This window comes from Columba livia, chromosome 1 (genome assembly GCF_036013475.1).
Source record: "Columba livia isolate bColLiv1 breed racing homer chromosome 1, bColLiv1.pat.W.v2, whole genome shotgun sequence".
NCBI classification, from domain to species: Eukaryota; Metazoa; Chordata; class Aves; order Columbiformes; family Columbidae; genus Columba; species Columba livia.
The window spans coordinates 168,581,805-168,603,130 of NC_088602.1; the positions used below are offsets into that span (position 1 = coordinate 168,581,805).

General features: G+C 34.5%; 1 protein-coding gene across 12 annotated transcripts in view; it reads right to left on the reverse strand.

The window, feature by feature from the left end:
- ANKS1B (ankyrin repeat and sterile alpha motif domain containing 1B) overlaps positions 1-21,326 on the reverse strand; it is a 436,519-nt gene that overhangs the window by 375,448 nt on the left and 39,745 nt on the right. For all 12 annotated transcript variants that reach the window (XM_065043836.1, XM_065043965.1, XM_065043826.1 and 9 more), the window contains exons 2-3: positions 13,438-13,518; positions 9,174-9,330 (exon numbers count right to left, since the gene is read on the reverse strand). In XM_065043836.1, coding sequence (XP_064899908.1) covers positions 9,174-9,330; positions 13,438-13,518 — 238 coding nt within the window. The remainder of the gene's footprint in view (positions 1-9,173; positions 9,331-13,437; positions 13,519-21,326) is intronic.

Consider the following 21,326-nt stretch of genomic DNA (forward strand, 5'->3'; position numbering starts at 1 on the left):
TAATGTTGCAGATAAACTCTTCAGGTATCTGCAACACCACTCAAGATCACACAGATAGGAATGTGTTTCCTGCTAAACTGCAAGACAGAAGCTGGAGAAGAGACAGGTAGAAAGTGAGAAGTTTCCATCCGCAGACATGGCTTGATGGATAAGAAGTATTTGAATCGTTGTGCGTTATTCAGACTACCATGTGGTCTTTATTATAGTACATGGAGCATAAATTCAGTTTAAAGTATATACTGTCAAAATGCTACGTGGCTGCAATGATCTACCTGTGATGTGCTTTTTGTGCTCTAGTGACTTCTAAAGTGTCCTTTACACAGGACTGGGCAAAGCTATTTTTTTACATACAGTGGTATACCCACAAATCATGAGCATAGTTTATGAGAACTTATTTTTAGATTTTCAAAATTCATGGACAGAACTACACAGATGAATGGGCAATTGCAGCCTCATTTTGAGTACAATTACCACAATTAAGTACGAAAATCAGATAGTTGCACATAAAATGGCCAATTATGGTAATTTGTGCCTACAGTTACTGTATTTACATATCTAATGGAAATAGTTACACAAAGCAGTCACATCTATGACTATATCCACATTCTGTGAGGTAAACAGCAAAATATACATTTACTATACAATTCTCAGATATATCTATCTATCCAATATCTGCTTACATTTGATATTTTTTCAAGCATTACTGGATAATATATAAAGTATCTGGAATCTTGTGCCAATAGTCTGATATTGTAGTTTTAAACTATTCTGATTAAATTTTCAAAGAGTCATAAAAATAATATTGGTTACAGACTTCTTCTCAAAATGTGCTGACTAGCCAAAATTTCAGCCACAGATACAGACACTCCCTCTAAATAAAGACTATCCAGTTGAATTTTCATGCAAGGATGTATTTACAGAAAACTATATTTTAATAAAGCATGGTGTATAAAAGCATCTGTAAATCTGAACAAGATGTTATTATTTTCAAATGAACATTGTTGAACATTTTTGTATGGTTGGTTTCTTTATATTTGCCAAATTCAAGCTACATTTTAGTTAATGACAAATCGAACCGATTCAGAATTAAAAAGAACTAGGTATCACTGCAATAAAATAGAATCCAACCCAGGCAAACATGATAATTAAATTATCTACACATATGCAGTCAGAACAGGCATTGTATATATTGTGTTATCAGAGCTGAGAGGTACTACCTAATTAAAATTTAATAATACAACATCCTTCCCTATTTAAAATCTAAATTAATCAACTCAATTCAGGTATAAAAGACAGAATGCGTTTAAACTTTCAAAGAGAGAATTACAACTTGTTTAACTGCCCTCAAAATTTATCTGCTTTGACAATTTAGTACTACTTACATAAAATAAATCACCTTGGAAGCAAGAGGTTTTACTGAGGAGAGAGGATAGAGTTTTTAAGTAGGTTTTGACAGAGTCTGACGCCTTCAAATTTAGGAAAGGAGGGAACGCCTACCAGATAGACACAGTTGGTTCAACATTCCCAGAGAGACCCCTAAGATGGAGGAGCCTGTAATAGTGGCCTTCCTAGACTGGAAGAAACGTTATCTTCCTTTTCTCACCCCTCATGGTAAGATGGACATGGACATCTCATTAGAACTTCCTCCTTAATGCATTTGCTTGTAGAAGACATAGCATAAGAAAAATAATTTTTAAAACCTAACATATTATGAAATTTTAAGAGTTGAAATTACATTATTTCCTTGCTCCCAAAAATGCTGTTACTTCTGACTTTGCTTTTGTGCAGACGAAGCTGACCCAGGTGTAACTCTATCGAATTTAAGGTAGTGTTTGTCCTCATATCTTTAAAAGAGCCTATTATTTTGAAGAATTATTTGAAAGACATGAAAAAATATTCTTGAAGAATTTAATAATAACTATTAATAATAACTATTTAATATAACTACTATTTTCACACCCAAATGTAAACAGTTGTTTCAGACAAAGTTTATTCACTAACATTCATTGCAGTGAGCAGTTTCACCTGCTATGAAAACAAACTTCTGCATGAAAATTACCATTGTGTAATTATATCTCCAAATTTTATATTCAAGAGCTAAATAATGCATTTAGTGCTGAAGAAAAATACTAGAATTCTTTTACAAATTTCAGATACTCCAATATACGTTAGAAACTACAAGATGGATCCTAAGACTGAATGAGTGAAGAAAGATCTAGAAATCAGAACCAAGCAAGACATACAAAATGTAAGACAAAAAGAGAGGAGTAGACCAATATTATTCAAAAATACTATTAAACAGAACTCTGTAATATTAATAATTAATAATATTTTAATTAAGTAGTTATTCATGTGGCCCAGTGGACCTCTTTCAGAAATAAGGAAGGCATTTTATAATCCAACTTTTAACCTTTTGTAATTTTCTTCATCATTATTTGTTACATTGGTCTCTTCATGGGCATGGTCCTGACCTTTTCTAGCCTTTCTCTGAATCTGTTCTTCCACATACAGCCAGAACTCAGACTTCTGTTGCTGCAAACTGAACTGTGCTTTCACAGTATTGCATCTGGTCAGTATTACAAGATGCACCACATCATTTAGCTACTAAGAATGCATGCCACTGCAAAATGTAGAACACATCTTAAGGTCTGTGCATTAGAGGACAGATTACCAAATACGTTAGAGAGACAATTGTTGTAGCTTGACAATCTGATAGTGTGAACGTACAGGAGATATCAAGATAACAAATGGCTCTCATGTATATTATATAGGTCCTTGTGAAGCCACTATTAAACAGTGAGACTTTTACTGCATAGTTGTGTAGTCCTTTATTTTTGTCAAGCAAATTTTAAAGTTCTTAAAGTCCATGCAGCTTATGTGGAAAAATAACTAATGACATCCTTCTTCTTATCACATGTCATCAACAAACCTGTCAAGTTTGAAAGTCGTGAAAGAAACAAAAAACCCATAAATCTTCTCATCAAGTACTTTCTTAAACACAAAAGCAAGCATTAGAATTTGGGTATCCCTAGTATTTCCACATGTATTTTCAAAACTGATTTAAAAATCAAAGCATTTAAGACAAGCCTAAATATTTTCCTTTTTCATTCAGCTACAACTATAATTGTACACAGACCAAAAATTACTCACAAGTTTGCTTACATTCAAAAATTTAGAAATTTGAGAGTTCATACCTATTTGGTACTTGAAAGAAGCTCCATATTGTATTACTGGATGTGTTTCTCTATGTTTGATGGCTTTTTTTTGTAAGACCTATCATTCCTGATTGATTTTTTTCTTTCATGAGGTCTTGTCCTGTCACAAAATAATGTTCCACCAGTGCCTAAGGCTGTCCGCGAAAAGTTTTGACATGCAGACTGCTGATGATTTTTAATACAGAAATGAGAATGGGTTTAACTGTAATTTTGAAAAGGGACTGCATTTGCACAAATGTTTCCAAGCATCATTACTGAGACCAAACAAAACCAAAAAGGCACTTTGGGAGATACAATCTTTTTAGTGGAATCTGAATTGAATTCTGAACACGGCACCAAGGGGTATAAAAATTAGGTATTTTAGGATGAATGTTGAGATTATGTATTTAATAATACCAGATAATTTGGCTACATGCAGCATCAAACCTGAACACAATAGATTTAGTGCATGGGCAATTGCCAATAAAAGCAAATCAAGTAATCTGTCAGATCAGAAGTTTCACTTTGTCAAACTGTTTTAAGAGATACAAGTAGTTTACAATTATTTGCACCCAAATGTAATACAATTAAAAGTGTTTTGCTTAAACCAGAAATATCAGTTGTAAGAGGAGAAATACTCAAATAGCTTAGTTGGACATTTTCTTCTGCCTCTAGCACTACTATATTTCTTTTTGTTTCTCTCTAAATCTACAAAAAATTGGTACAGAGGTACTGAAGTTCTTTACTCCATTCCTAATTTTCTCATCTTCAGTGCAGTTTAAGCCTTTGTATTCTAATATCTAATGAACATTCCAGTAACAAGTGATGTCCTCCTAGGGTCTGTACTGGGACCAATCTCATTCAATATCTTCATGAATCACATAGATAGTGGTACTGAGTGCACCCTCAGCAAGTTTGTGGATGACGCCAAGCTGAGTGGTGCAGTTGATGCACTGGAGGGAAGGGATGCCATCCAGAGGGACTTGACTAATCTTGAGAAATGGGCCTCATGGAGTGAACCTCATGGAGTTAAACAAGGCCCAGTGCAAAGTACTGGACCTGGATCAGGGTAATCCCCTGTATCAGTACAGACTCAGTAGCCAAACTATTAGGAGCAGCCCTGCAGAGCACGACTTGGGGATACCTGTGGATGAAAAATTGGACATGAGCTGGAAATGTGCACTTGCAACCCAGAAAGCCAGTCCTATCCTGGTCTGCACAAAAAGAATCAAGTAGAGGTGATTCTCGCCCCATACTCCTCTCTTGTGAGACCTCACCTGGAGCACTGCATCCAGTTCTGGGGTCCTCAGCACAAGAAAGAGAGCAAGTCCAGAAGAGGGCCACAGAAATGGTCAAAGACCTTTCTTCCTATGAAGAAAGACTCATAAAATTTGGATTGTTCAGCCTGGAGAAGAGAAGGCTCTGGGAAGACCTTATTGCAGCCTTTGAATATATAAAGGGGGCTTTATGAGAAAGTCGGAGAGAGACTTTTTCCCAAGGCATGTAGTGACAGGACAAAAAATCAATAGTTTTAAACTGAAAGAGGGTAGATTTAGATTGGATATAAGGAAGATATTTTTTGTGATGAGGGTGATGAGACTGCAACAGGTTGCCCAGAGAAGTTGTGGGTGCCCCATCACTGGAAGTGTTCAAAGTCAGGTTGGATGAAGTTTTGAGCAACCTGATCTAGTGAAAGATGTTCCTGTTCCTGGCAGGGGGGTTGGACTAGATGATCTTTGACTGTCCCTTCTGACCCAAGCCTTTCTATGATTCTATGAATGTACTCTAATTAATATCTTTACCATATAAGAACAATATGATGACAAATAAAGATACCCTTGCCCCATGATTTAGAGAATACTTGGATTTAGACAGTAATATTTTTTTCAAAACTACAATTTTCGTAAAAGTTATTGCAAAAAAATTCTGCTGCACAATACCCAGTGTGAATCCAAATATAATCTACTGACTTCCCATTGAAATTGAAATATACTTACGTTGAAAAAAAAAAAAGTATTTCTATAATTTGGTTAACTACTTTGAATAAATGTTTTCTTCAAATGTATTGCTGCAATCAGCTCAAATAAAAAATATTGTTTCTGCACATTTTTTTTCTTCTAAAAAGAGTATAATACGAGTTGCAAGGAAAATTCCGAAATTCATCCGCCTAGTCTCTGATTTAAGGGTGGGGGGGAACATCAAATGCAGAGTATCAAAATTATTGCTTTTGCAGGCTACTTTGGAACTGAATTGTATTTCTGGAAGTCCTTGAGGTGTCACTGAGAGAAGCATATAATATCTGTGCTTCATTTTGATGATTTAGGGAAGTCAGTAAACGTGTTAGCTGTTAGGTATTTACATATTATTAATTCATCCATAACTCCTTTCCTTCACATTTCAGAAGTGTCAAATGGCATTAAGGAAATGTGGGCATTTTTTTAATGGCAATTATAATTTGAAGCATGGACAAATTCTACAGTACATTAAATATATAAATGTAAGGAAAAAGACATGCTGTGTGTGTAAAAAAAACCCAGGCAGAATCACAACACAGAAAACAATATCACTGAGAAATTTCAGAAGTGTTCACAGTTTTTCCTCAAAATTTTTAACTGTTCATATTCTATATATATAAATATATTTTGAACTTGATATTTATTCCTGATGTCATTTACCTTTTTCGCATGTGATTTCCTGCACAAATACCAAACACTACATATTGACCCAGATGCGGCTGTTTGGTTTGTTTGTTTGTTTGTTGGTGTTTTTTTGTTTTGTTTTGGTTTGTTTTTTTTTAATATATTAGGATCTCCCATCAATTATGTACTTTTATGATGAGAGTTACCATAATAAATGTTTATGCTACTGAGATGTCTTTTCATAAACAAGCATGTAAGTAGTTTGACAGTACACCTTTAATTATATTTGGTATTAATTTACTAGCAAATCTTGATCTCATGCTACCTACTTGATCTTAATTCAATTTATAATTTACATATTTTCAAATCTCCATCAATGACATTTAAAGACTTACATGTTTTTTAATTTCACTATATTTAGTAATTTTAAATATACATTATGCATGTCAGCTTAGACTCCTGTATTAAACAGCAATAGAATTATTCTTACATAATGTTTATGCTGTAACCACTTTCTGTGTGTAGAGTTGCCAGTCTACATTCCACCACTGCCACAAAATAATTCTCATTTAACTGTGTGCCTCTATACTGTTTTTTTCAATGTTATATAATAGGAACAGTAGGGGGCATTCAGAGCTTTAAGTGCTGGGTATGGCTGGCTATGATCCTATGATGCGAGTTAACTGCATTACAGTGTATTGAATGCAGTTCAACTAATTTACAGTATACCATATTAAATCCATGAATTCATGTAAAATATACTCATGCATCATGAGCTTCTCATTTACTTTTTTGTTGTATTCATTACTTTCACTGAAGTTTTTAGAAGCATTTGTTTTACACAATTTTAATAAAATAGATGAAAAGCAAAGATGTATGAAAAATTAGTTGCAGCAATTTTTAAATAATGAAAACATTTATTTTCTCCAACTGGAAGCACATACATTATTAATGCGATCCTTACATGAAAAAGAAAAAAAAAAAAAACAACAAAGTCTGACTTGAGTCTATTATTTGCTGCTGTGAAAAAGGAAAAAAAAAAAAAAAAAAGGGAAGAAAAATAGCCCAGGATTTCTCATAAGCCTTAGCTTCAGCTCCACAGATCTAAAAGAAGCTATGAGAGCTATGAGGAGCCACCTGCCCTATAGAACGTATCAGTAAATAAGCAAAAGCCCCAGAAACTTACAGACTCATAAAAATATACAATAAGTATTAGGGTGAGGATGTCACTCTGGTGTTATTTGAGGATATGTGGGTGGAGATGGCTTTTTACCAGCTTGGCATTTCCCTCATTCTATGACATGGTCAATATTCTCCTATGTAGAGTGCTAATTTTCAGGTGATAGTCAGTGCCAGCAAAGTGGTCCACCTACTAAAGCTGGTCATTGTTCAGAGTGAAATACCACAGGATATACAAGGCCAAAAGAACAGAGTATGAGCGAGATTAGCCTCGAAGATTCACTTAAGAGACTTGAGGGTCAACATTTCTTGTGAGGATTGCTCACACATTATAAAGTTTTTGGGTAAAATGCATAAACAGCAGGACTTCTGATGACAAGACTTTTTTGAGTCAGTGTGGTACAGAATCAGACGTATCTGTGCTTATTTGCTCCAGTGATTAAACCAGAGAGACCGTATAGAACACCTAATCAAACTCTAGAATATTCTAAAAGTTTGGATATCTATGTGTGATTGGGAAAAAGTAAGTTTGAATTAGCATTTCTTTCTAATCTTACTGAAATATCTTTTCACTATCCCTCTCTCTGAAGTTCCTGCATAGCTTCCAGTTTTTTGTCAGCAGGGTATGAGGAATCTTTTCACAAGTAAATGGTTAACATGCAATCAGAAAGTTGCTTTTCTATTTTGTTGTAGAAATAAAACTGAAAAAAAACCCCTTCTCCTTGACAAAAAGTAATCCTTCTATTCAACTGGTTTCATCCTACCTGCAACAGCTGATGAGAACGAGAAACTCAGAGAAACTCCTAATCTGCAACACAGACTACAGAATGACAAGGTTTGGGTTTTGTACTTTTTCTTAGATAAGCCAGGGTATTAGAGGATTTCCCAGAAGACTGTCACATGGATGTATTTTATTACTTTATTTTCCTATATTTCCTGCACTAATACTTGATGTTCATATCATAGTTATTGTATGGATTCTGATGGCTGAATGTATAACCTCAAATCTCAAATAGATTATTCAAGGAATGCCATCTCACACTAGTTAAGTGTTTGCAATTTAGGCCAAATATTTCGTATTTTCTCACAATTTGCCTTCAAGACACACTAATGTAGACACTCAGAATGCATTCCATTTGTTAGGTTGTACTTTGCCATTTGAGGTGTTGTAAGGTACCCTACCTGGAGTCCATCAGCCACTCCACAAGGACACAGAAATCCTGAGCATTCTCTGTCATACATTCAGGCCCGCACAGATGTGTGTTTGGGTGAATGAATCCTGCCTTATGTTCAGAATCCTGAATAAGCCTTTTGGCTCCTGTGATAACAGTGACTAGACCTCTGTGGAATAAGATAGAGCATGTAGACACTAAAATTTATATCTGAATCTGGAGGTGACTCCCATCTTTACATTTCAATAACTTCCTGATCACACTGGCAAATTCAATAGCTTATGGCTACTACACATATTTCACAGCCTACTTCTAGTCCTCAAGCAGTTCAGCTGACTGTAGATGTCAGATTTTAACTGCCTTCTTTGTATTTCTAAATACTAACCCTATGAAGGGACCCTATAAGAATATAGAAATGAAAACAGAAGGTGTGCCATATGTTTAACAGAATGCAACATACTTATCCGGCCTTTACCCACTCGTAATACTCCAATCATTTCTTCCTATTATTTATGCATCCTTTCTGCTGCACATGCATACATCCAGTCCATCTGGTTTGTCATTTATCTCTGCATATCAGTTCATTTACAGCACACTCAAAATATACCCAGAATATTAATTCTATCTCCAAGTTTTTCAGCAATTTAATATCTAATAAAGTAAAAAAGTCGCAGAGGTTATGTACATTTACATCAATATATAGAAGATCCATAGTTAAAGTATGTCTTCATATGATTTTTCAGAAAAAAGCAGAAGGGTTTTTTTCATACTTTAAAAACCTAATATCCTTTAGGTCAGTGCTCATGCAGAAGAAAGATATCTGATATGCTTATATTGAAAGATTTTATCAGTCTTGCAGAAGACATTACTGAAACAATGGAAAATAGGTTTTTGTTTTGTTTGTTTAATTTGGCTATAAACTTGCCAGACCTAAAGAATATGTTCTGGTCTTTTCTGATGATGTACACAAATACTTTTTACCACTTCACCTGTTCATTCACTCTGGAGTGTGATGGCCCATGACGGATGAGGATCTTCACAATGTCTACATCTCCTCTCCAAGCAGCCAAGTGAATAGGAAAATAACCTTTGTTATCTGCTACATTAGTTGATGCTTCATACTGAAGTAATTTGAGAACTATATCCCTGGAAAACAGGAAGTAAATCTAAAAATTGACAGGAAGCTTATTTTATTAAGTTTTTACACAAACATACATATTACCAAAAATTTTACCCTGAATATCAGAATAAAACCCACCTGTATTTCAAGTGAAACACCTAAAAAATGCAGACAAATCATTTCTAAGAATGAAATGGATAGTAAAATGTAGCAAAAATGTTATTAATTGTAATGATTCTTGCTTTGTATGAGTACCCATTAACAATATTATCATCAGTTCTCTGAATCTTTTTTTCAACTGCATCCCCTGGCCACTGAATTGTTTTTAGAATGTCCCAGTCCAGGCCACATGCATGTTCCTCAAGACAAACCTTCCAGGCACTACAGGCAGATAATACTCCTCTCCCCATCACTGCTGAGTTCTGGAAGCAGGAAGACAAGAGGGTAGTTTTATGGACACGGTCTTGCAGTAAGGCTTACAAGTAACAGGCTTTCTTCTTCTTTAAGGCATTATCCCAAAGAAGGGGAAAACAATTTAATGATGATCTAGTTAGATATGTACTATCTTCTATGGAATAACCGCTTCTATTTTCATTTCCCACATCCAGCTTCCTGAGAGCAGTGAGGAAAAAAGTGACTTTCATTATTTTAATTCTTATTATATTCCTTTCAGTATTTTCAGTGTGGCTTATCATACATTAAATTAAAGATTAGTATAAGCTGGTATATTGCATCCCTGATTTTTAAGCAGTCTCTTGTACTTAACTTCAAAAGTTAAATTTAAAAATAAACTCCATGGTATGATCATTGGTTATCAAGTATGTCAGAAAGTAAATAAATTTTGTCTTATCTCTCCGTTTGTCTTCTCACAGTTTGACAGAGTCAGGCCTCATTAGTTACTAAGTTAATAGCATTTATGATCCAGTGTGGGCAGTTCTACATGCTGAATATGGAAAGGCCGGCTCTTACTGATTTTGCTCAAAATATGAGGGAAGGGAGGGAGCTCAATGCAGCCCATGTTATGACTGAAAACTAAGCCCTTGACTACAAATCAGGACAGAAGGTAAATCCCAAGGCAATTTTTCTACCAGACTTGATGGAAACTTATTTAATTGTATATTGAGAGAAAAATGTGGCAAGTAAGAAAGTATATATCCAGGTCAAAAGAAACTCCCAAATGTCTTCAAAAGAAATCATACACATACTGGAGTCATCACTTCTAAGCTTTGAGCTGGACTTTGCTTACTCCTAACCAGGTCAAATAACATGAAAACAACCAAGAACAAACAGCTCCACTACACGAAGACTTTTTCTACACAAACAGTTCCAGAAAAGTGACTCCCGAGAGAAACTTTTTAGTACAAATAAGGTTTGAGAGACTTCCCACGTCATAAGAGTTGGTCTTGCAGTAGATGGTATAATGAAGGCTAGAGATTCAGAGAAGTTTGAAAGGGACACAATTAAAATGAAACACAAATTTAACTAAGTGGGAAAAAAAAACAGCACAAACCCCTCCACAACTGAAATCCTCCATAACAATATACAGCAACTATTGAGAAAAGTCTCTTACAGGATTCAAGATATAAAATAGAACCTGGGTTTCCTTCATCCTTCAAGAATGCCCTGACCCACCACACTTCTCTAGGGTGAGTCTTTTTTAGTGCTCTGTCAGAACTTTTTCATTTTGCAGAAATAAATTTCAGAGTGGAGAAGACTCAGAGTCCTTAGCCCAGTAACACTACTGGACTAAGTAAAATTACTTAGGGAGACTGAGATTGAAGTCCCTGCCCCAGATATGATTTAATTACTTTCATAAAGAATAGTTTCAAAGGAAGCAGAACTATCCCAGAATAACCAAGGAGGAGGGAATTCATGACATACAATGATCAAGCAGGGACTTGAACACTGGTGTCCAACAAGTGTCCCAGCCAAAAATTACTGATTGGGTCATTAAGTCTTACGCTCTCACTTTTCCTGAAAAACTTTGAAAAGTGTCAAGTTCATCTTAATGTAAAGCATGAAACATTAAAACTCCCAAAGTTTTCAAAGGACAAGAAATTCTCCTAAATATGAAGGTTCTTGTGTCAAAAGATTGTACCCGATAATGTTTTTGAATATCAAGTTTCAAAACTGAAACAGAGTGTAAAGGTACTTACTTTTTATTTGTGATGACTAACAATATTACAACCACCAGGTGTCTTTCTGATTCTCTTGCTGACAGTGCCACCATTGGCTTGGAGAGCAGGTTCTGAGCCATCATGATTTACCACGAAATACCTCTTGATCTATTTCAGTTTACCCTCATATAACAAGCTGTAAACGTGGTGTTATTAACTGCTACTTACCCTGCTGTAAGGGTAAGGGTTTATAGTAGCCACTGACCATTATGACATTTTCAACAGATGCAGTTATATCTGCTGCTGTATGTAAGTCCACATCTTGAAGGTCCCTCTGACTTCAGCAGAAGCCAGGCCAACACTGTGTCTAAACAGAATATTTGGCTTTTGTATATTTGGGGATTTTATAGTCTATATTGCTAGGATTCACTTGAAATCCCTGACAGACTCAGTGTTTATACAGCAATATTTCTACTTTGCTGGGTAACTGTTAGTTTATAGTCACTATTAAACATATTAAAACCAGGTTTTATTTATTTAAAACCAGCAGTCTTTGCAAGTTAAGTCTTGGGCTTCTGTCAATAAAAAATGTGCAATGGCACATAAACTATCAACAGGAGAAACGTGATTTTCTACCTTTTTGAAAAAGGTTGAGTTTAATAGACCATATTAAGGGCTTAGACCTAATTCCACAGAGGTAAAATATATTAAAATAGATTATTCTGAATCTTGCTACAAACCTGAAATTTTGGAAAATGGACAATATGTAGTTTAGTAGTGGTTTACCTGCATTTATTTATTCAGAAACAGAATATCCTGTATTCACTAAAAGATGAATCTGGTCTAAAGAAAATATGCAGATTTCTAGAATACAATTAAAGACACAACATAAAGTTTTGATTTTTCCAAGGAAGAATTAAAAAATTGCAAAAGGAGTAAACTAAACATATAATTATTATGGATTCATATGTTATCTTACGAACAGGCCAAAATCACATTAAAATTAGAGCAAATCACTCTTACTTTCAGTTGGGTTTTGATCAGTTCCTTATTTCCCACAGAGGAATAACACAAAGCCTTATGTCAAAATTTTCTTTAGTGAAAATCCAGATAGTGTTAACACTGTCAGTTTACAAACAAGAGAGGTGGACTGTGTTAAGTGGGGTAGCTCTTACCTTGGTTACAGTGGGGTCCATCCCACTAGAATTTTACAGACCTCATTAAAATCTTTCTTTCTTGTTCTGCCTTAATAACAACATGCAGTTGGCAGCATAACACAATGGAGGTAGCAAGGGGCATCATGTTAGAATAGTGGTAACACAGAACAAATTACAAGGTGAAATAACAAAATGTGTAGCAAGTTTCCACTTGTTTTTACTGACACTTCAATGCCTTAACAGTTCATCTGCACTGGTCTGCCAGTGCAGGACCCCTTAGTGAGGATCTGGTGGGCTTTTGCAAGCTTCTTGAGTGAGACATGCATGTAGTAACTTGGGTGGACACCTGGGAGGAAAAAACTGCAACATCCCATACCAGGTAATAGCCTTTTCTTTCTGCTTTCACATGTATAGCTGCCATATATTCTTATCATGCTACTTCTACTTTGATAATGATTAATCTATACTGTTCTTTTGTTTCACTATATTGCTTCCTTAAACATTCAATGCTCTATACATACACACACAAGTATACCACAAAATTTTCTCTTGCAATTTCCCTCCAGCTAAAAAGCACTGCTAGAGCACTAGCAGAAACAATGATAAATTTACTCAAAATAGAGAAAGAATTCGAAAGCAATAGTACAGAATCCATAGCTTCCGAACTGCATTTCCCATTTGTCACTCCTGCATGCTGATATCAATTACAGTGTCAAAAATTCTTATATTAATATATCCCACAGGAAATAAGATTGTTTTATTAAGTCAGGGTTTGCCAGCTTTCTGTGAAAATCTCTGCTATGCTACCTATTTATTTTACGCAGTTAAATACCATAAAAACTAAACATGAGGCACTTACTTGTGTCCGTTTAAAGCTGCATGATGTAAAGCAGTATAACCTGAACTGTCTGTGCAGTTTATATTTGGTCCTCGCCAGATGCTGCAAACAAAGCACAATTGTAAATATTTTTTTTGGCTTTGCAAGTACAGAAATATAAGAAATTTGATGTATAAATAATCTAAAGATCACTGCAACAAGTGGGATTAAACTTTAAGAGACAAATTACCTTTAGAAAACTTAAAATAGCAAATGTCATCCTGATATAAATATAATTTATTTATAAAAATAATTCTTCACATTCATCTTCATAGCAGTCATGAACTTTATGTAGGGCAGTGTCAAAGACTAATAACTACTCTGTCATTTCAACTAGATCTGGTCTCCCAGTATTACTCTGGTAATAACAGTGAGGTTAGAATCTGATTTTGCACTAGTTTTTTCACATGTATATGTCCATTGACTTTAGGTCAGTTAGTCTAGATGCATAGAAACATAAGATTGGTGAAAACCAATAATATCCTTTAAAGGGACAGTATTTTTTTTTTTTACTTGGCCTGATATTTCAGCTTCCGTTTTCACCAATTATATTTTTAGATAAATTACATGTATGTAAAACAAAAGTTTCTGGTTTTTGTTATCTTTCTGTATCTTACAGAACTTATTTTACAGTCAGCATCCCATGTAACCAGTTTCACAATCTATTATGGACTGTGCACAAAACAGTAAAGAAGATCTTTTGTTTCAAAGCAGAAAAATGTGACTGCTAATCTACCAAAAGAATAAACCAAAACCAAATCCTCGCAAACCATGGAAATTGGATACCAGAGGCATACTGACTACCAGCAGGCATTTTCCTAACTGACTACATTTGAAGCTGACTGTATCCTTTGTGGAATCAACTGTTTTATTCTGTAACACAGTTTTCAACCATTAGTATTACAACTTCGAGGACACAAGATATGAGTCCTGAATTACAATCTGTTTTCTTCAACTTCTAATACAGTGTTAAACAGTCACTGGCAAGCAATATTTTCCCTTCATGCCTTAGAATCAAATGTTGTTGTTGAAAGAAAATAGTCTGAAGCTAATAGGTAAAAAGTGTTTTTCCTACTGACATTTATCATGATCTACATCAATAAAATGACATGTTACGCTTAACGTACGCTTTTTAAGAATTCTTTACTAGATGGTAATTGATACTTTATTACCAATGGAATACTGGTGTTGCAGACCAGTCTGTTTTTCATTCTGTATGTTTGGATGATTCATCAGTTCATAAATGTAAAGAGTTTTTTTTCCCGTAAGTAATACTACAAGCATACAGAATTATTTGTGTGACACATTGTGTTCTGCAGTGAGTGTAATTCTGCATAATGCTGGGTACCTCACCTCTCCTTGCAATTTAATTTTTTGGAAGAACATGACTGAAATCTTTTATTAGGTGCAAAGAAGCAAAAAATTAAGTTTTTGGTTTTTTTTTTCAATCTGCTCAGAAGTCTATAGATGTTCTTGTCTAGAGAAGGCAACTTCCAACTTTGAAGGTTACTCTAATCTGTCAAATTATAATAAATTATTTAAACTTCATGAATGATAGCTCTTCCATAATAGGCAGCTGTTATTTGTATGGCAAAGACAGGCTGTCCTTATCTATTAGAAGGAAAGAAATCCTTATCTGTCAATACTCGATAACCTCTTTTTATACTTTCACATAGTACTTCATTAGTTATTTTCCTATTTACTGGATTCTACTTTCTTCCTTTGATTTATACCAGCTTACAAGAGAATGAAGCAGAAAATTAAAAGTGGTATAGAAAGTCATATTTTAAATATTAGAATAAATACATAAGCAGCGAAAATATTATTTTACTTGGTTTTGCTTGCTTCCTTGCTTTCTTGCTTTACTTCACAGTTGTTAGAGTTTGCCTGTTGGTTGTTTTTTGAAAGTGCAAAGGATCTATAAATTCATAGATTATTCATTATGCATTAGGCCTTTAATAAAACACACACACAGAAAAAAATATATACATAAATAAAATACAAACAAAACCAAAACCAAACCAAACCAAAAAAACACAAACCACAAAAAACCTAGTTCTTTTTCTCCTCTAATTTTCTCCTTTAATCCAGGCACTCTTTAATGTATCGTATTTCCTGACTCTGGTCTTAGGAAATATTTTTCAATGGAAACTACTCTGATTTATTTATTTATTTATTTATTTTTAAACTGAAACTTTATTAATGCGTATAAAAGTGCACCTATGTGAAGCTTCTCAGGACACTCATGTTGAGAGACAAAGGAGAAATATATTAAATCCTGATGATTCAGAGAGATAAAATACGATAGACAGATCTATCACTATAAGGTCCCAAACAGTATAGAAAGACACATTCAAAATCAGAACTCTATTATCAAACTAAAGAGCACAGGGGACACGAGCAGGACTCTGCTTCAGGCATTTCTTTTCCCTTGGGCCAGTGCAGAAATCTCCTCCTAGAAGGTTTTGCATTGCTACAATAGTGCAACATTATTTCCTACAAAATGAAAGCAGATTCAGTGCATACACTGGCTATTTATTCTTTAATAACTGACAAACAAATTCAAGTTGGACAGCCTGCAAATAGACATTCTCACACCCTAAAACTCCCAGCTGTGGTGAACAGTTCATCTAAAGCTCTTCTCTTGTCATATTAAAACTCCCAGCTGTGGTGAACAGTTCATCTAAAGCTCTTCTCTTGTCATTAGAATACAAAAAGCAAAAGTATAGTGGTGCATTAGCTCTGTATAAAAGCATCTAATTTCATAGAAAAGGAGGGTGGAAAAAGAGAAAGAGCCTAGAGAGCCCTTCCTTGGCATCATAAACACATACAATACATGAACAATTATCAACCATACTGATTTATCTGTATATTAAAACACTTTAATAGCTATTGTGAAAGCAATACTAAGGAGAACTCAGAAGACGACAAATTAATATTCAACCTTCAGAAAAGAAGATTTTTAAGAGAAGATTAGCATCTCTTTAGATTGCCTTTAATACTGAATGTTCTCAAAAACATGTTTCTCCTAATTCTTTAATGCAGTCAATAATCAAGCTTCTTAATTTTACATGTATTAGTAAGTCAGGATTTTTTTTTCCTATGTACATCAGTAAATTAGGAAAATCTTTCTATCACTTAATGAACTTTAAAAAAGTACTTGAACCTATATTTTGTTCAAAGGATCAGTTTTCAGTCAATGATGAAATACAATTCTGAATTAAAACATGAACATCAACTTGTTTCTTCCATTATAACTTGTCAAAGTGAGACACAAAGAAACTGAAGTCTGTTATGCTACTTCACTGCCAAAAGCAGAAAGACCTTACTGCAGTTTTCTCTCATTGTGGACAAAGTATATCTACCTTCTGAATTCATGTCATATATTAATTGGAAATACTCTTTACTTGGTAAGAAAATGAACATTTTTTCTTTTTTATGAGGTGAAGATTATTACATATTTAGAGTAGCATTTCAAAAGTAATATGAAAATGACAGACTAAAGAAAAAGGTGGTTAGCTGATTTGTAATTTTGCTACGGTTTTTGCTATATGCAAAAAAAAAAAATTGTGAAGTGGCTGCTGTTACACACATATGAACACAAAAGCAAGGAAATCAGAAGTTAATTTAGCTAATCTTTATCACACAAGCACGCTCCCTATCAACAGTACAAGAACTATGCATACGTGCACAGAACAGCCATTACAACTTTAAATCTGTTTCCATTTTACTTCCTTTCTGTACATATACTTTCATTCTATTATTTCATTGCTATTATATTATAATTTAATTGTTATTTCATTATACATGCACTAATATTTATGGTCTTTATTTGGTAGTTTCACCAAGGCAAAAATAAAATATTTTGGTAAAAAAATGGTAAGAGTCTCTAAAAGCCATAGAAAGCTGCCTAATGACATCAGTGTCTGTCTGCCCACTTAAACGTTATCTGAAAACTGACACTTGGGAATTTATTTCTTCTCTGAAATGAAGCGGCAAGGAAGAGCATGACACTGTCTGGATGGAATCAGTTCCTCCAGAGGAGAGGGACAGAACATGGTGTTCATGCCTGCATAGTTTGGGTCTGAACCCTGTTGAGGGCTGAGAGAGATGTATCATTTGCCTAGTCCTCCTCCCTCCCCCTTCTCTCCCCACCTTCTTTCCCAGGTCTTCAGTATTTCTGGAAGCTATTCCTAGAGATTCTCTGGCTCTTCAGGACTATAGAAGCAGAGAATCTCATCTTGCCAGGTCAGTTTTAATAACGGGAAATCCTGCTCCCACTGCACATATGATTCCTTAAACAGGTTTTCAAAAGCAAAACCAAATTCTGAATTTAATCACAATAGCTATAGCAGGCATGCTCTGTGAAGTTGAGCATTATTAGGTAGCTATTGATGCTCATGCATTAGATAGGCTGGATGGGAAGTGAATGACTGTCCTTTTTCTAATTTGTCTTCACATTTTTCTTCCCAGTTAATATTCAAAAAGTCTTATAAGTATTGTGGAGGCTTCTACAACAGCTGGGAGAAAGAGACCCTTCTCTAACTTTCGGAGAGAAAAAGCTTTTTTTTTTTTTTGGTCAACTTTGAACATCTGTATTAAAAAATACTAAAGAAATAAGTGACCTTGTGACCTTGTATGGCAGACGTACAGCACTAGGAGGTGTGTTCTAGGAGTCTTCAGATTAGACAATCTGTGCATTTAGATATGTTTAGTTTGGAAAAGAATCTACCTAGGAAAATGTGTTGAGGAGCACTCAGTCTCTCCAGCTAAGTACTATGCATCATAAAAAACTCAACAATCTAAACCTGAACAAAAGTCACATGAACTAGTTAAATGGAAAGGTATATAATTTTATTCTGATAGAGTTGACAGTTACATCAGTTTAAATGTTATAAAAATCAGGTAATATGTAAAGAATGGAAAGGAGAAATACTTTGAATTCTTGATGATGTCATGCAAAGGAATAGGTAATAAATTAGTTATGCTTCATTAAAAGACTGTCATATATATGTTCACTTTGCATTTGACCTTTATCTAACCAGCTTGGCTTCATCACTCTTTACAGATGACTCATCTAGAAATACACTGGCTGAGTATACTGCATAATACTAGGGCTGTATTCAGACAGCAATGTTTCTGACTAGTACTGGTTGGCTTTGCCTTACCCTTACAGTCAAGACCAATTTGCCTGGAGTTGCTAAAAGAGAGAAAGTTTTCATCAGTTATGACAGCAGGGTTCTTCTATACCCCACTTGTCTATGGGGACAAACTGGGGTTTCACTCAGTTCATAGCGAACCTTAGTAACTCCAGCTTGTCAATGATGAGTCAGACAGATCCTTGGATCCACTCCAGAGTTCTGTCCTTGAAAATCCAGTCGTCCTGACAGGAAGTAAATTTAACTCTCATTTGGCATCATCCTGCACCAGAACACTGTGAGAACAGCTACTGACTAAATTATGAAAATACTCAGTTCAAAACCAGTTCAGCAGGCAGTATCTTTAATAAGTAAAATCATTCATGTTTAAGCAATGTGAACCATGTTTTAAAACAGTTGTCCAGAATATCTCAAGGCATGATCTTATGTGATCTGAGCAATCTGTAGAGATGACATAGGGCTAATGCTGAAGATCAGTGCATCAGACTAACTGTTCCTACAGAGGGCAACTCTATATGTATCATGAGTTTGGACTCCCTACATATATGAGGTAGATGGGTTCTACACATTTGTTATGAATCAGACCTAGAGGCTTTGTATGAGATCTATAGATTGATTAAGATCAACCAGGGCTCCACTGTGTTAGGTAACATTAAGCCATACAATACCAAAGAAAAACAATCAGACATACTCAACTATATCTTTTTCAGTATATATATATATATGAAATACATATATACATATGTATATACATATATTGAACTCCCCTTATAAATAAATGCTGTGTTGTTTCAAGTCTTCTCAGAGAACTGCTATTTGGTGAAACTATATAAACAATAATTATTTTTCTGTAAGTACAGCAACCTAAGTGGATCTTCTGACGGGTTTTGAAAACCCTTGCATATTTCATGATTGTAAGATACACTTACGTCAATGTACCTATGAACACTGAACTATACTATATATAATCAGTATTTCCTTTGGAAGAGCAGAACACATTCTCAGATAGACCAATCCGACTTCTTGTATTGTAAAACTTAGATGAAATAAAAATCCCCCAAAACACACTAATATTTCTCATATCAGAAACAAACTGAAGCAAAGTCCCATTTCTCTTTCTCTCAAGAATAGAGATCTGGTGACATATTTTGTTAAGAGAGATATTTCTTTAGCCATTCTTTTTCATAATTCAAACGACCTTGAATCTCTAGTGAGAGAAGTTATAGAGGGTTTTTCCAGAATACATTTTCATAGGTCTACTATAGTATTGCCATCCATCATAAACTCACAGTGTTTGCAATTTCAAATATATTCTTATCACGAACAGGCAAAGTCAATATGTATTATAAAATTAGGTTTTTAAACCTCTAAAAGATTAATTATGCATCCTGGAACACTTACTGACACTTGTTTAAATGGAATAAAAATTCTTGAAGTTCTGGCACCGGAAAAAGCACTGGGATGAGTAACAATATATATTTTTGAAATGTGGATGCTGTTAGAACTATGACCTCATTTCAAAATTAAAGATTGTTCATCCTAGAAACCAACCTAAGATGAGACTCTTTGTTATAGCTCTAGGACACACAGAACAGAACTTGCTATCTATAGAGTCTGCAATTCAACCGGCTTTAATACCTTTTCCTTCCTAATCTGGGTTTCCTCAAATGTAGAGTAATTCTATCAGACACTTGCAAAATAGACATTAGAAAAAAAGAATTATTCCATTTCCTCTTGATTTTTGAAGGCCATACAACACCTTGTTCTCAGTTTATGTTGAGACTTGCAATGGAGATTAAGAAATCAACCTACAGTAGAGTCTTAATCCCTGCATCAATGAAATAAATCACTAGCTGTTTTGACATGAGAATGTAACAAACATAAGAGTCTCACATCTTGTGTTTACATCCACATTGTATTACATCAACTGTCCACATGATTTCCCATATTCTCAGTCCAAAGCCTTCATATCTTCATCTTATAATAGCAGCAACAACGCACAACCCTTTAGGACAACTACTATAAACTTGAACTAAATTCAGAACAGTGAAAGAGTGCAGCTCCAGCAACTGACTTCCAAAATATGAATCCTGAAATATTAAGGTTTTTGAATGACCTATAACATATATATAACATAGAGACAACATTGGTGATATCTGGTATAATACTTCCTCAATTACTCAGTCTCTATACTCCTAAGCAGACAATGAACACAGCAGAGAAGGTCAGAGCCTGCAACAGTATGTTTTTGCAATATATAAGGTAATTGAAAGGAATCTTAATTAAAATGAATTCAAAATAGTACTAAAACCCCTTCTTATCCATAACATAAAATATTAAACAACTTGAGTCTCTTCTCTGGAGTAACATAGTTTCAAAATAGAGGTGCATGTCACGCAGCTACATCAAAGTGTTAACACTCATTTTTTCCATCAGCATTATAATAACCTTTCTAATAAGAACACAACCTAGGAAAGACATTTGAAAGATTAAGAGATTAAAAATATATGATAGAAATGATAGTTACTGCACATAAAAAAGCACCTGTTAGGATTATATCAATTCAATATTTCCTTACTTGTTTTAACTACATTAACGTGTTAAATAAGAAAGTTGATTAGTATGAAATTAGCTATTGCATTTAAGTACAACTGAGAAAAAAAAATTAACTGATGACATTTTCTCAGAGCTTTAAACATTGTATTATGGAAT